Below are 14,602 nucleotides of genomic sequence, written 5' to 3'. Positions count from 1 at the left end.
CTGCTGGTGATCCCTCTAGTGATATTCTTATGAAGTATGCTTAGTGTCCCAAGTATAAATACAAATATAATAAGTGCTCTAAACAAAAACAAAAAACACACAAGTCCCAAAATAATAAATTAGTCCTTCAAAATATCAAAGTCATTCAAAAATCTCAAAATCAACCTCCAGGTGAAGACAGCCTCCAAAGTGATTTCTGAAACCAAAAAACCCTCAAAAAAAGAAAGGAAAATGCACATAGTGTATTATCCTTAACAACTTGAATTATTAATTCCATAACGCATGTGATTCACACAAAAACACTCGTGATCACTATATGGTAAGGTGAATAGCTGTGTAAACACGTGCCCGTGAAACAATCTAGTGATAAAAAACTGTGAAAAACGTGTCCACTTCTAGAGTGTGCAAATTAGATACCCTTACCAAAAAAATATATAAACACAAGCTTAGTAATCCTCCAGGCAGGGTACTGATATATAATAAGTTCCTCCAGAGGGATCTTCACAGCCACAGTATTATACTCCTCTCCACATCAGTCTCCAAACGTTGCCCACCATAAATGAAACCACAATAGCGTAATTCCATAAAAACTTAAACAGAATATGCTTTATTCATGTGCTTACATATATCTTCATCTTTAAAATTGCCATCAAACAAGAAATTAACCCAGCCAGACCTCCGGAAATCCTCAGCAGATCCTCTCCTGTGTCTCAGATAGAAATTTCCAGGATCCAAAATGGCCGCTCGATCACTTCCAGTTCAGCTGTGCGTCTGACGTCACTTCCCTTTGACATGTTTCGTCAATTAGACTTAATCATAAAGGATAGAGACGTCTAACAGAAAGGTCCTACTTATACCTCTCTCTGACATGAGCGACGAGACCAAAGCCACCATGTCAGAGAAGGGACCGCTGCCCATACTACACTGTATCTCCTCAATCGCGGTACACGCGGCAGACATACCCGCTGTATATACATAAATACGGAGGATATCACTACCACGGACATCCACATTCCTGGCTATTACATAATACTTAAAAACTTACTCATACAAAAGTTACTTCCAAAACTACATAAATCCCTTAGCACCCCCCAGAGGACAATGCCTTATAATGACAAATACCTTCTACGAAACTCTATAATCCTCCCCCTCCCCCTAGAGGTCAATCATATATTACCATCATAGCACACTAAATATTTAATTAAACCTTTAACCTTATAAGTACAATACTAAATACATCCATATTCCAATATGTTAATAAACCCTAATAAAATCAATATGAATGAGAAATAAAATATAATTAAAAAGATCACCATAAAAGGCCATAAATAAAACCCTATCCCTCCAATAAATTATATTATAATTGAATAAATATCTTCAATAATCAATTAATTAAATACCTATAACATATTAAATAATAAATACTTATTAAACTCATATTACATAATAAATCAACTAGAATCCTCTCCAAAATATATTTAAACTGGATCCCTACTCCGAATCTAATAAATCTAAAAATGTAAAAATTAGAAATAAAAGAATTCATATCTAAGTCTACATTTAAACCATAAGGTCTCAAGGTTTTGAACTCAAATATCCAAAACGTTTCATTTTGGGAGATGGCTTTCATTTTGTCGCCACCTCTCCAATGAGACTCAATCCTATCTATCCCACAAAATTTCAACATACTAGGATCACAGCCATGACAATCCCTAAAATGTCTTGAAAGACAGTGGTCCTTTTTACCTTTCTTAATGTTGGTTAGATGTTCTCCTTATCTGATATGTAGTGACCTAGATGTCCTGCCCACATACTGGAATCCACAAGGACATTCCAGAAAATATGTCACATATTTCGTGGCGCAGGTAATAAATGTCTTAATTAGAGATGAGCGAATTATTCAAAAATTCGATTCGGCTGATTCGCCGAATTTGAGGAAGAAATTTGATTCGATGCGAATTTATTCGCTACGAATTTAACTTATAAAAAGGGTTTCTAGGCTTCAGAGAGCCTTTAAATTAGTGCAGAACACTGTACCTTTAATTTAAATGCCCTTGGAGATGAGGAAGGAGAAGGAGAAGGAGAAGGATGAGAAGAAGGAGAAGGAGAAGGATGAGAAGAAGGAGAAGGAGAAGGATGAGAAGGAGAAGGATGAGAAGAAGGAGAAGGATGAGAAGAAGGAGAAGGAGAAGGAGAAGGATGAGAAGAAGGAGAAGGATGAGAAGAAGGAGAAGGATGAGAAGAAGGAGAAGGAGAAGGATGAGAAGAAGGAGAAGGATGAGAAGGATGAGAAGAAGGAGAAGGATGAGAAGAAGGAGAAGGATGAGAAGGAGAAGGATGAGAAGGAGAAGGATGAGAAGAGGGATGAGAAGAAGGAGAAGGATGAGAAGAAGGATGAGAAGAAGGAGAAGGATGAGAAGAAGAAGGATGAGAAGAAGAAGAAGGATGAGAAGAAGAAGAAGGATGAGAAGAAGGAGAAGGATGAGAAGAAGAAGAAGGATGAGAAGAAGGAGAAGGATGAGAAGAAGGAGAAGGATGAGAAGAAGGAGAAGGATGAGAAGAAGAAGAAGGATGAGAAGAAGAAGAAGGATGAGAAGGATGAGAATTTAAATGCCCTTGGAGATGAGGAAGGAGAAGGAGAAGGATGAGAAGAAGGAGAAGGAGAAGGATGAGAAGAAGGAGAAGGAGAAGGATGAGAAGAAGGAGAAGGATGAGAAGAAGGAGAAGGATGAGAAGAAGGAGAAGGAGAAGGATGAGAAGAAGGAGAAGGATGAGAAGAAGGAGAAGGATGAGAAGAAGGAGAAGGAGAAGGATGAGAAGAAGGAGAAGGATGAGAAGAAGGAGAAGGAGAAGGATGAGAAGAAGGAGAAGGATGAGAAGGAGAAGGATGAGAAGGAGAAGGATGAGAAGAAGGATGAGAAGAAGGAGAAGGATGAGAAGAAGGATGAGAAGAAGGAGAAGGATGAGAAGAAGAAGGATGAGAAGAAGAAGAAGGATGAGAAGAAGAAGAAGAAGGATGAGAAGAAGGAGAAGGATGAGAAGAAGAAGAAGGATGAGAAGAAGAAGAAGGATGAGAAGAAGAAGAAGGATGAGAAGAAGAAGAAGGATGAGAAGAAGGAGAAGGATGAGAAGAAGAAGAAGGATGAGAAGAAGAAGAAGGATGAGAAGAAGGAGAAGGATGAGAAGAAGGAGAAGGATGAGAAGAAGAAGAAGGATGAGAAGAAGAAGAAGGATGAGAAGAAGGAGAAGGATGAGAAGAAGAAGAAGGATGAGAGGAAGAAGGATGAGAAGAAGGAGAATTCCAAGCCGGCAAAAAGTGTATCTGCAGAGCTCCGCTATTTCTTAGCGGAGCTCTGCAGATACACTTAGCGGAGCTCTGCAGATACACTTAGCGGAGCTCTGCAGATACACTTTTTGCCGCCTTGGAATTCTTCTTATTTTCATCCTACTTCTTCTTCTTCTTCTTCATCCTCATCCTCAGAAGAAGAAGAAGAGGATGAGGATGAGGATGAAGAGGAAGAAGAAGAAGAAGAAGAAGAAGAAGTAGGATGAAAATAAGAAGAATTCCAAGCCGGCAAAAAGTGTATCTGCAGAGCTCCTCTATTCTGCAGATACACTTAGAGGAGCTCTGCAGATACACTTTTTGCCGGCTTGGAATTCTTCTTATTTTCATCCTACTTCTTCTTCTTCTTCATCCTCATCCTCAGAAGAAGAAGAGGATGAGGATGAAGAAGAAGAAGAAGGCTATTTCTGACAGTTCTCTGACATTCACTCCTCAACCGCTGTATGGAGTGAATGTCAGAGAACTGTCAGAAATAGCCTATTTCTGACAGTTCTCTGACATTCACTCCATACAGCGGTTGAAACATTCCATAAATGGAAACAAATAGATACAATGTTTCAACCGCTGAGCTCTGCAGATACACTTAGCGGAGCTCTGCAGATACACTTAGCGGAGCTCTGCAGATACACTTTTTGCCGGCTTGGAATTCTTCTTATTTTCATCCTACTTCTTCTTCTTCTTCTTCTTCATCCTCAGAAGAAGAAGAAGAGGATGAGGATGAAGAGGAAGAAGAAGAAGAAGAAGAAGTAGGATGAAAATAAGAAGAATTCCAAGCCGGCAAAAAGTGTATCTGCAGAGCTCCTCTATTCTGAAGAATGAAAAGAAGAATGAGAAGAAGAATGAGAAGAATGAAAAGAAGAATGAGAAGAATGAAAAGAAGAATAAAAAGAAGAAGAAGAAGAATGAATGAAAAGAAGAATGAATGAAAAGAAGAATGAAAAGAAGAATGAAAAGAAGAATGAAAAGAAGAATGAGAAGAAGAATGAAAAGAAGAATGAGAAGAATGAAAAGAAGAATGAAAAGAAGAAGAATGAAAAGAAGAATGAGAAGAATGAAAAGAAGAATGAAAAGAAGAATGAAAAGAAGAAGAATGAAAAGAAGAAGAAGAATGAAAAGAAGAATGAAAAGAAGAAGAAGAATCTTTTCATTCTTCTCATTCTTCTTTTCATTCTTCTTCTTCTTCTTTTCATTCTTCTTCTTCTTTTCATCCTTCTTTTCATCCTACTTCTTCTTCTTCTTCTTCTTCATCCTCATCCTCATCCTCTTCTTCTTCTTCTGAGGATGAGGATGAGGATGAAGAAGAAGAAGAAGAAGAAGTAGGATGAAAATAAGAAGAATTCCAAGCCGGCAAAAAGTGTATCTGCAGAGCTCCTCTAAGTGTATCTGCAGAATAGAGGAGCTCTGCAGATACACTTTTTGCCGGCTTGGAATTCTTCTTATTTTCATCCTACTTCTTCTTCTTCTTCTTCTTCTTCTTCATCCTCATCCTCATCCTCCATACAGCGGTTGAAACATTGTATCTATTTGTTTCCATAAATGGAAACAAATAGATACAATGTTTCAACCGCTGAGCTCTGCAGATACACTTAGCGGAGCTCTGCAGATACACTTAGCGGAGCTCTGCAGATACACTTTTTGCCGGCTTGGAATTCTTCTTATTTTCATCCTACTTCTTCTTCTTCTTCTTCTTCATCCTCAGAAGAAGAAGAAGAGGATGAGGATGAAGAGGAAGAAGAAGAAGAAGAAGAAGTAGGATGAAAATAAGAAGAATTCCAAGCCGGCAAAAAGTGTATCTGCAGAGCTCCTCTATTCTGAAGAATGAAAAGAAGAATGAGAAGAAGAATGAGAAGAATGAAAAGAAGAATGAGAAGAATGAAAAGAAGAATAAAAAGAAGAAGAAGAAGAATGAATGAAAAGAAGAATGAATGAAAAGAAGAATGAAAAGAAGAATGAAAAGAAGAATGAAAAGAAGAATGAGAAGAAGAATGAAAAGAAGAATGAGAAGAATGAAAAGAAGAATGAAAAGAAGAAGAATGAAAAGAAGAATGAGAAGAATGAAAAGAAGAATGAAAAGAAGAATGAAAAGAAGAAGAATGAAAAGAAGAAGAAGAATGAAAAGAAGAATGAAAAGAAGAAGAAGAATCTTTTCATTCTTCTCATTCTTCTTTTCATTCTTCTCATTCTTCTTTTCATTCTTCTTCTTCTTCTTTTCATTCTTCTTCTTCTTTTCATCCTTCTTTTCATCCTACTTCTTCTTCTTCTTCTTCTTCATCCTCATCCTCATCCTCTTCTTCTTCTTCTGAGGATGAGGATGAGGATGAAGAAGAAGAAGAAGAAGAAGTAGGATGAAAATAAGAAGAATTCCAAGCCGGCAAAAAGTGTATCTGCAGAGCTCCTCTAAGTGTATCTGCAGAATAGAGGAGCTCTGCAGATACACTTTTTGCCGGCTTGGAATTCTTCTTATTTTCATCCTACTTCTTCTTCTTCTTCTTCTTCTTCTTCATCCTCATCCTCATCCTCTTCTTCTGAGGATGAGGATGAAGAATAAGAAGAAGAAGAAGAAGAAGAAGTAGGATGAAAATAAGAAGAATTCCAAGCTGGCAAAAAGTGTATCTGCAGAGCTCCTCTAAGTGTATCTGCAGAATAGAGGAGCTCTGCAGATACACTTTTTGCCGGCTTGGAATTCTTCTTATTTTCATCCTACTTCTTCTTCTTCTTCCTCTTCATCCTCATCCTCTTCTTCTTCTTCTGAGGATGAGGATGAAGAAGAAGAAGAAGAAGAAGTAGGATGAAAATAAGAAGAATTCCAAGCCGGCAAAAAGTGTATCTGCAGAGCTCCGCTAAGTGTATCTGCAGAGCTCCGCTAAGTGTATCTGCAGAGCTCAGCGGTTGAAACATTGTATCTATTTGTTTCCATTTAAGGAAACAAATAGATACAATGTTTCAACCGCTGTATGGAGTGAATGTCAGAGAACTGTCAGAAATAGGCTATTTCTGACAGTTCTCTGACATTCACTCCATACAGCGGTTGAGGAGTGAATGTCAGAGAACTGTCAGAAATAGCCTATTTCTGACAGTTCTCTGACATTCACTCCATACAGCGGTTGAAACATTGTATCTATTTATTTCCGAATAAAAACATCTGTATCCTAAATGGAAACAAATAGATACAATGTTTCAACCGCTGTACATGTGAAGGAACTGTCAGAGAACTGTCAGAAATAGCGGAGCTCTCTGCAGGGACACTTTTGCCGGCTGATCGGGAAAAATCCGATTTGCGCACCCGAATTATGCAAATATTCGGATTCGACGCGAATTGAATTTTTCCTGAAATTCGAAACGAATTCCACTTCGCCTGGTTCGATTCGCTCATCTCTAGTCTTAATCTTAAAATTCATGCCCGTACTACATGATGTAAAATCCGGTATCACTCTCTTATTCATATTGGTGACCTTACATATAGTACATTTTTTACATGGGTAAAACCCTTTAAAATCGAACATATATAATTTATTACGTTTTGGGCGAGAGACAATACTTTCAACTAAAACATTTCTTAAATTGGTGTTCTTCTTATAAATAAAAGACGGCTTTTTTGGTAAGATAGGGCCCAACACTTCATCCTTTTTCAATATTGGCCAGTATTTGTAAAAGACAGATTCCATCTCCTTATATTGGCAATTAAAACCCAAAATAAAAGCATATTCAACCTTATTCTCAGTATTCTTCTTTTTCAATACCCTTCTTATTTTTTTATCTCCTATATAATTACGACTAATTTCATATCTCGTTCTCTCCAATACCTCAGGGTCATATCCCTTCTGTACAAATCTATCTTTTATTTTTTCTGTTTGTTCTATAAATTCTTCAAGTCTCGAGCAATTTCTCAAGATTCTAATAAATTGTCCTTTAGATATACCATTGATCCATGAATGGTGGTGACAGCTATTAGTCGGGATGTACCCATTCCTATCTGTCTCCTTAAAATACGTTTTAGTAAATAAAACCCCATTTTCTTTAAAAATAGTCAAATCTAAAAAATTAACTGATGCCCTATCTATATTAATAGAAAACCCTAGATCATATTCATTGTTCTCAATAACTTCCAAAAAGGCCTTTAATGTCTCCATCGAGCCTTCCCAAATAACTAAAATATCATCAATATATTTTTTCCAAAGGGTAAGGCCCGGCCACTTATTATTGAAGACCATCTTCTCCTCCCATTTACTTAAAAAATGTTAGCTAAGCTGGGCGCAAATTTCGCGCCCATCGCTATGCTTTTTTTCTGTTCATAAAAATTACCCCCATACCAGAAGTAATTTTTTCCCATGCAAAATTCTAATAATTTTATAATAAATTTACTCTGTTTGATATGAAGATCCGTAATTTTTTTTAGAGCCCGCTTAATAGCTCTTATCCCATCCTCATGTTTGATGTTTGTATATAGAGAATTAACATCAATGGTCACCAATATAGTATTATCAGAAACTTTCATATATTCTACCAGATCAATAACCTCCTGCCCATCTCTCAAATATGAAGGCATCTGTTTATCTATAGGTCGCAAATACCAATCAACATACTCCCCAGTACTTGAGTGTATAGATCCTATTCCATTTATGATAGGTCTCCCTGGGGGATTTGTTAGGCTTTTATGTATTTTGGGCAGATAATAAATCACAGGCATTATACAATGAGACGGTATGAAGGTATTTGGCTTCTTTAGTGTCCAATATCCCATCTTTCTTAGCCTCTTTAATAATATCTTGAAGTAATTTCTTATATTTGGTGAGAGGCTTACTATTTAAAACAACATATGTATCCGTATCTGCTAAAATCCCATTCATAACTTCTTCATAAGCTTTTCTATCTAACACTACCACTCCTCCACCCTTATCTGCTGGCCTGATAATAATATCATTTTTCTTTTTAAGTGAATTTAAATCCCTCTGAAAGCTCAATTCCTCTTTAAATTCTTTATTCTGAATATCTCTCATTTCTGTAATAACCATCTGTTTAAAAACCTCAATGTATTGATTTCTGCTATTAACTGGATTAATAGTGATATAAAGATCTATATAGGGAAATCAGGACCTCCTTCTTTCTGCTGGTGACCCCTCTAGTGATATAAAGATCTATATAGAGGAATCAGGACCTCCTTCCTCCTGCTGGTGACCCCTCTAGTGATGTAAAGATCTATATAGAGGAATCAGGACCTCCCTCCTCCTGCTGGTGACACCTCTAGTGATGTAAAGATCTATATAGAGGAATCAGGTCATCCATCCTCCTGCCGGTGACCCCTCTAGTGATATAGAGATCTATATAGAGGAATCAGGACCTCCTTCCTCCTGCCGGTGACCCCTCTAGTGATATAGAGATCTATATAGAGGAATCAGGACCTCCTTCCTCCTGCTGGTGACCCCTCTAGTGATATAAAGATCTATATAGGGAAATCAGGACCTCCTTCTTTCTGCTGGTGACCCCTCTAGTGATGTAAAGATCTATATAGAGGGATCAGGACCTCCTTCCTCCTGCCGGTGACCTCTCTGGTGATATAATAATCTATAAAGAGGGATCAGGACCTCCTTCATACTGCCGGTGACCCCTCTAATGATATAAAAATCTATATAGAGGAATCAGGACCTCCTTCCTCGTGCCGGTGACCCCTCTAGTGATATACAGATCTATATAGGAGAGATCAGGATCTCCTTCCTTCTGCTGGTGACCCCTCTAGTGATATAAATATCTATATAGAGGGATCAGGACATCCATTCTCCCGCCGGTGACCCCCCCGGTGATATAAAGATCTATATAGAGGAATCAAGACCTCCATCCTCCCGCCGGTGACCCCTCTAGTGTACAGTACAGTTCTGTGCAGGAAAAATGCAGCCTGTTCTACTTTTTTTTCTGCAACCACTGCAACTGTAAGCACTGATGTGAACTATGACATTAACAACCATATCACCTAATTTCTGTGCGTTTTGGGTGCAGAAAAAAAGCAACTGAAATGCATGTAGTGTGAACTGGCCGTAAAAATAGATACATCCTTACCTTTTTTATAGAAAAAAATTATCCAGATCGCTGCAGGCACAAGTAATAGAAAAGTAGCAAGAACCATAACCACGGGGATCACCTGAAAGGTGGTGGGCTGTTCTGCAATAATAAAAAAAAGTAACAAGACAAAGTTAAAGTAGTGGTAAACCTCAGACACCAAATCCGAACAAAACATATACATATATATAAGTGCCCAGTCATAAAGGTGCGATTTGGGAATTGAAACGAGTGAATGAATGTGAATGTCGGTGTCTTAACATTTGCAATTTGCTTGCAGCGCAAATTCTAAAGTAGATCTTGCGTGACTTTTTCTGCAGTTTTGTTGCGATTTCACATGCATAGAATATAATGAAAATCGCACTGCAATTTGCAGGAAATCATTGCAAATCTTCACAAGTCGCAATAAAGTGTTCAGAATTCGCACCTGAAATCGTGCTGAAATTGCACAAAAATCGTAGCGGTGTGATCGGTGAATAAGTGTCATTTCTCTATGCTGTCTAGTCCAACAGGGCATTATTCCTCCGACTGACACCACCATAGGGCACTATTCTTCCCACTGATACTAATGATGGGGCACAATTTCTCCCCTTGACATCAATGAAGGGGCAATGTTCCTCCCACTGACACCAACAATAGGGCACTATTCCTCCCATTGACACCAACAATGGGGCACTATTCCTCCTATTTACACCAATAGGGCACTATTCCTCCCATTGACACCAACGATGGGGCACTATTCCTCCCACTGACACCAACAATGGGGCACTATTCCTCCCACTGACACCAACTATGGGGCACTATTCCTCCCACTGACACCAACGATGGGGCACTATTCCTCCCACTGACACCAATGACGGGGCACTATTTCTCCCACTGACACCAATGATGGGGTACTATTCCTCCCACTGACACCAATGATGGGAAACTATTCCTTCCACGGACACCAATGATGGGGAACTATTCCTTCCACGGACACCAATGATGGGGAACTATTCCTTCCACTGACGCTAATGACGGGGAACTATTCCTCCCATTGATACTAATGATGGGGCACCATTTCTCCCACTAACACCAATGATGGGGCACTATTCCTCCCATTGACACCAACAATGGGGCACTATTCCTCCTATTTACACCAATAGGGCACTATTCCTCCCATTGACACCAACGATGGGGCACTATTCCTCCCACTGACACCAACAATGGGGCACTATTCCTCCCACTGACACCAACTATGGGGCACTATTCCTCCCACTGACACCAACGATGGGGCACTATTCCTCCCACTGACACCAATGACGGGGCACTATTTCTCCCACTGACACCAACGATGGGGCACTATTCCTCCCACTGACACCAACAATGGGGCACTATTCCTCCCACTGACACCAACTATGGGGCACTATTCCTCCCACTGACACCAACGATGGGGCACTATTCCTCCCACTGACACCAATGACGGGGCACTATTTCTCCCACTGACACCAATGATGGGGTACTATTCCTCCCACTGACACCAATGATGGGAAACTATTCCTTCCACGGACACCAATGATGGGGAACTATTCCTTCCACGGACACCAATGATGGGGAACTATTCCTTCCACTGACGCTAATGATGGGGAACTATTCCTCCCATTGATACTAATGATGGGGCACCATTTCTCCCACTAACACCAATGATGGGGCACTATTTCTCCCACTGACACCAATGATGGGGTACTATTTCTCCCACTGACACCAATGATGGGGCACTATTCCTCCCACTGACACCAATGATGGGGTACTATTTCTCCCACTGACACCAATGATGGGGTACTATTCCTCCCACTGACACCAATGATGGGGCACCATTTCTCCCACTAACACCAATGATGGGGCACTATTTCTCCCACTGACACCAATGATGGGGTACTATTTCTCCCACTGACACCAATGATAGGGTACTATTCCTCCCACTGACACCAATGATGGGGTACTATTCCTCCCACTGACACCAATGATGGGGTACTATTCCTCCCACTGACACCAATGATGGGGTACTATTCCTCCCACTGACACCAATGATGGGGTACTATTCCTCCCACTGACACCAATGATGGGGTACTATTCCTCCCACTGACAACAATGATGGGGTACTATTCCTCCCACTGACACCAATGATGGGGTACTATTCCTCCCACTGACACCAATGATGGGGTACTATTCCTCCCACTGACACCAATGATGGGGTACTATTCCTCCCACTGACATCAATGACGGGGAACTATTTCTCCCACTGATACTAATGACGGGGCACTATTCCTCCCACTGACACCAATGATGGGGTACTATTCCTCCCACTGACATCAATGATGGGGAACTATTCCTTCCACTGACACTAATGATGGGGAACTATTTCTCCCACTGATACTAATCATGGGGCACCATTTCTCCCATTGACATCAATGATGGCACACTATTAATCTTTTATTGAAAGAGAGAGCTGTGAAGTGAGTGCCTTCAAGCAGGTTAGCTATAAAGGGCCGCTGCTGTTTTCTCTTAGTCCATTAGATGGCGAGCATGCATTATCTATGTTATATACTTTAGTATGGTGCTGAATATTGTATCTATGAATGTGCACGGTCTCAATAGCCCTTACAAACGTATTATGATGTGGAAAGAGGCACAGAAATTGCATGGGGATATTGTTTGTGTGCAAGAGATGCATTTTTCCACAAACAAACCTATGCGATGTTCCCACAACCTGTACCCACAGGTGTTCATGGATAATGCCCCTGTGAAAAAATGTGGGGTTTTAATAGCCATTAAAAGCTCTGTAACATTTTCCCTCCACTCCCTGGAGAGTGATCTGAAGGGAAGATACATAATAATGGTGTGCGCATTAAATAATGTTCTCTACACGATAGTGAATTTATATGCCTATAAAGTCAACCAAATCTCCTTTTTCAATTCCCTGGAAGCCCGCAGCACTGCGATCCGGTGCCCGCTGTGTCCTCCGGACACAGTGGAACACTGATCGTCAGACGGGACCTCTGTGCAAGGTCCCAATCATGTGATCACGGATTGGCCAGAGCAGGGGCGGACTGACAACTCATGGGGCCCCCGGCAATAGGGGATCATGGGGCCCCTGTGTCCTTGCCCAAATCAAAAAAGACTATGAAAAAGGTACCAGGAACATCTCATGGGGCCCCCTACTGACCCCGGGCCCTTGGGCAGTGCCCGAGTTTCCAAATGGTCAGTCTGCCCCTGGGCCAGAATAGTAAGCAAGATGTCACTTGTGACATCATTGCTTACTACATGTGAAATCTGTGAATGATCACAGAGGTCACATGGTACAGGGCTATTCACAACAGCTTTGTACCATGTGACAAGCTGTGACCAATCACAGCTCACACAGTAGTTCTCAATGGCTGCAAGAATGCAGCTAGAGAGAAGGAGAAATGATTGCTTTTACAGCCTTTATGGGTGTAAAAGCAATCAGTGTAAAAAAAAAATCCTCATCACCCCCCACAAGTAGTGGTACTGCTAGGGTGACCGTATGTAAAAAAAAAAAACCCCATAAATAATAATAAAAAATTTTTTAAAAAAAATGTTTAAAAATTATAATTTTTGGTTATAAACTAATTTGGGTTATTTTTACTACGAAATACATTTTGGCCAAGATTTATGATGAAATACTATTTATTTGCAAAATTGTATAAGAAAAACACTTTTTTTTCAAAATGTTTGGACATTTTCATTTACATAGCAAAAAAAATAAAAATCCCAGTGGTGAATAAATACCACCAAAATAAAGCTTTATCTGTCTCAAAAAATGCTAAAAAATTCATATGGGTACAGTGTTGTATGACCGCGCAATTGTCATTCAAAGTGTGATAGCGCTGAAAGCTGAAAATTGGCCTGGACAGGAAGGGGGGGGGGGGAGTGTCCGGACTGGAAGTGGTTAATGTTTGGTGCACACATATGGCCTTCTCTGGTGTTACTACAGATAGCCTCTAGAGAGAAAAACTGTAGACAAAAGGTCATGTCAGAAATGATTTCTAAAATCGCTAGTTTAGAATCTCAACATAAACGAGGTCTCTCTCCTACGGTATTACAGGAATTACAGACTAATAGATTAGCCCTTAAAAAAATCCTATTACTCCAACACGAAAAAAATTCCTCAGAAAGGCCAAAACTAATTATTATACCCAAGGTAATAAAGCTGGAAAACTGCTGGCTTCCTACATAAATGTCAAACAGGATAAGACTAAAATTCCCTCGCTGATAGACCATCAATCTCAGGAAAAAGTCTTCCATCCCAATAGAATCGCAGCAGCATTTCGGACCTACTATACTCAATTATATAATCTGAAAGATGATTCCCATAAACCTCAACCTACCCCTGACCTTATCAATAATTTTTCCGCGAATATCTCCTTACCACAATTGGAACAGGATAAGCTGGATATTCTAAATCAACCCATATCAGATACTGAGATAATTAAAGCTCTACCGAAGGGGCAGTCATCCTGGGGCCAGGGGCGGACTGACCATTTGGAAACTCGGGCACTGCCCGAGGGCCCGGGGTCAGTAGGGGGCCCCATGAGATGCCCCTGGTACCTTTTTCATAGGCTTTTTTGAGTTTGGGCAAGGACACAGGGGCCCCATGATCCCCTATTGCCCGGGGGCCCCATGAGTTGTCAGTCCGCTCCTACCTGGGGCTGATGGGTTTGCTGCAGATTACTACAAAGAATTTCAAGATATATTATTACCCCATATTAAGAAGGTGTTCTTGCAGGCGGTACAAAATACTACTTTTCCCTCAGAGATGCTTAAAGCAATTATTGTCACCTTGCCTAAACTGGGGAAATCCCCAGACTGCCCCCAAAATTTCCGTCCAATATCCTTGCTCAATACGGATCTAAAGATTTATGCTAAAATTCTAGCTAGCAGATTGTTAACTGTGACTTCTTCTCTTATCCAATCAGACCAAGCAGGGTTCGTTAAAGGTAGGCAAGATGGCACGCGCAGAGTACTTAATCTAAAGTGGATTACTGAATTGCGTAAATCGCAAACTGTTTTCCTGGCATTGGATGCTGGATGTTGGATGAGTTCATTGGCAGTAGCTCTTTACAATTTCAGTATCAATGACTATATCAAATCGGCTATTTCGGCATTATATACAGTGCCTTCTGCACAGGTTTTTACGTCCAATGCCTT

General features: G+C 40.1%; 1 protein-coding gene across 1 annotated transcript in view; it reads right to left on the bottom strand.

Moving 5' to 3' along the window:
* The window catches only part of LOC149440765 (uncharacterized), a 77,219-nt gene that overhangs the window by 19,979 nt on the left and 42,638 nt on the right, over positions 1–14,602 (bottom strand). The window contains exon 4 of the mRNA XM_089658169.1: positions 9,395–9,496. Coding sequence (XP_089514295.1) covers positions 9,395–9,496 — 102 coding nt within the window. The remainder of the gene's footprint in view (positions 1–9,394; positions 9,497–14,602) is intronic.

The sequence above is a fragment of the Staurois parvus genome, unplaced genomic scaffold (assembly GCF_062004578.1).
Source record: "Staurois parvus isolate SC_StPar_1 unplaced genomic scaffold, SC_StPar_1.0 ptg001054l, whole genome shotgun sequence".
NCBI classification, from domain to species: domain Eukaryota; kingdom Metazoa; phylum Chordata; class Amphibia; order Anura; family Ranidae; genus Staurois; species Staurois parvus.
The sequence above is the reverse complement of the archived record's forward strand: the minus strand, read 5'-3'. Positions and strand labels throughout refer to the sequence as shown.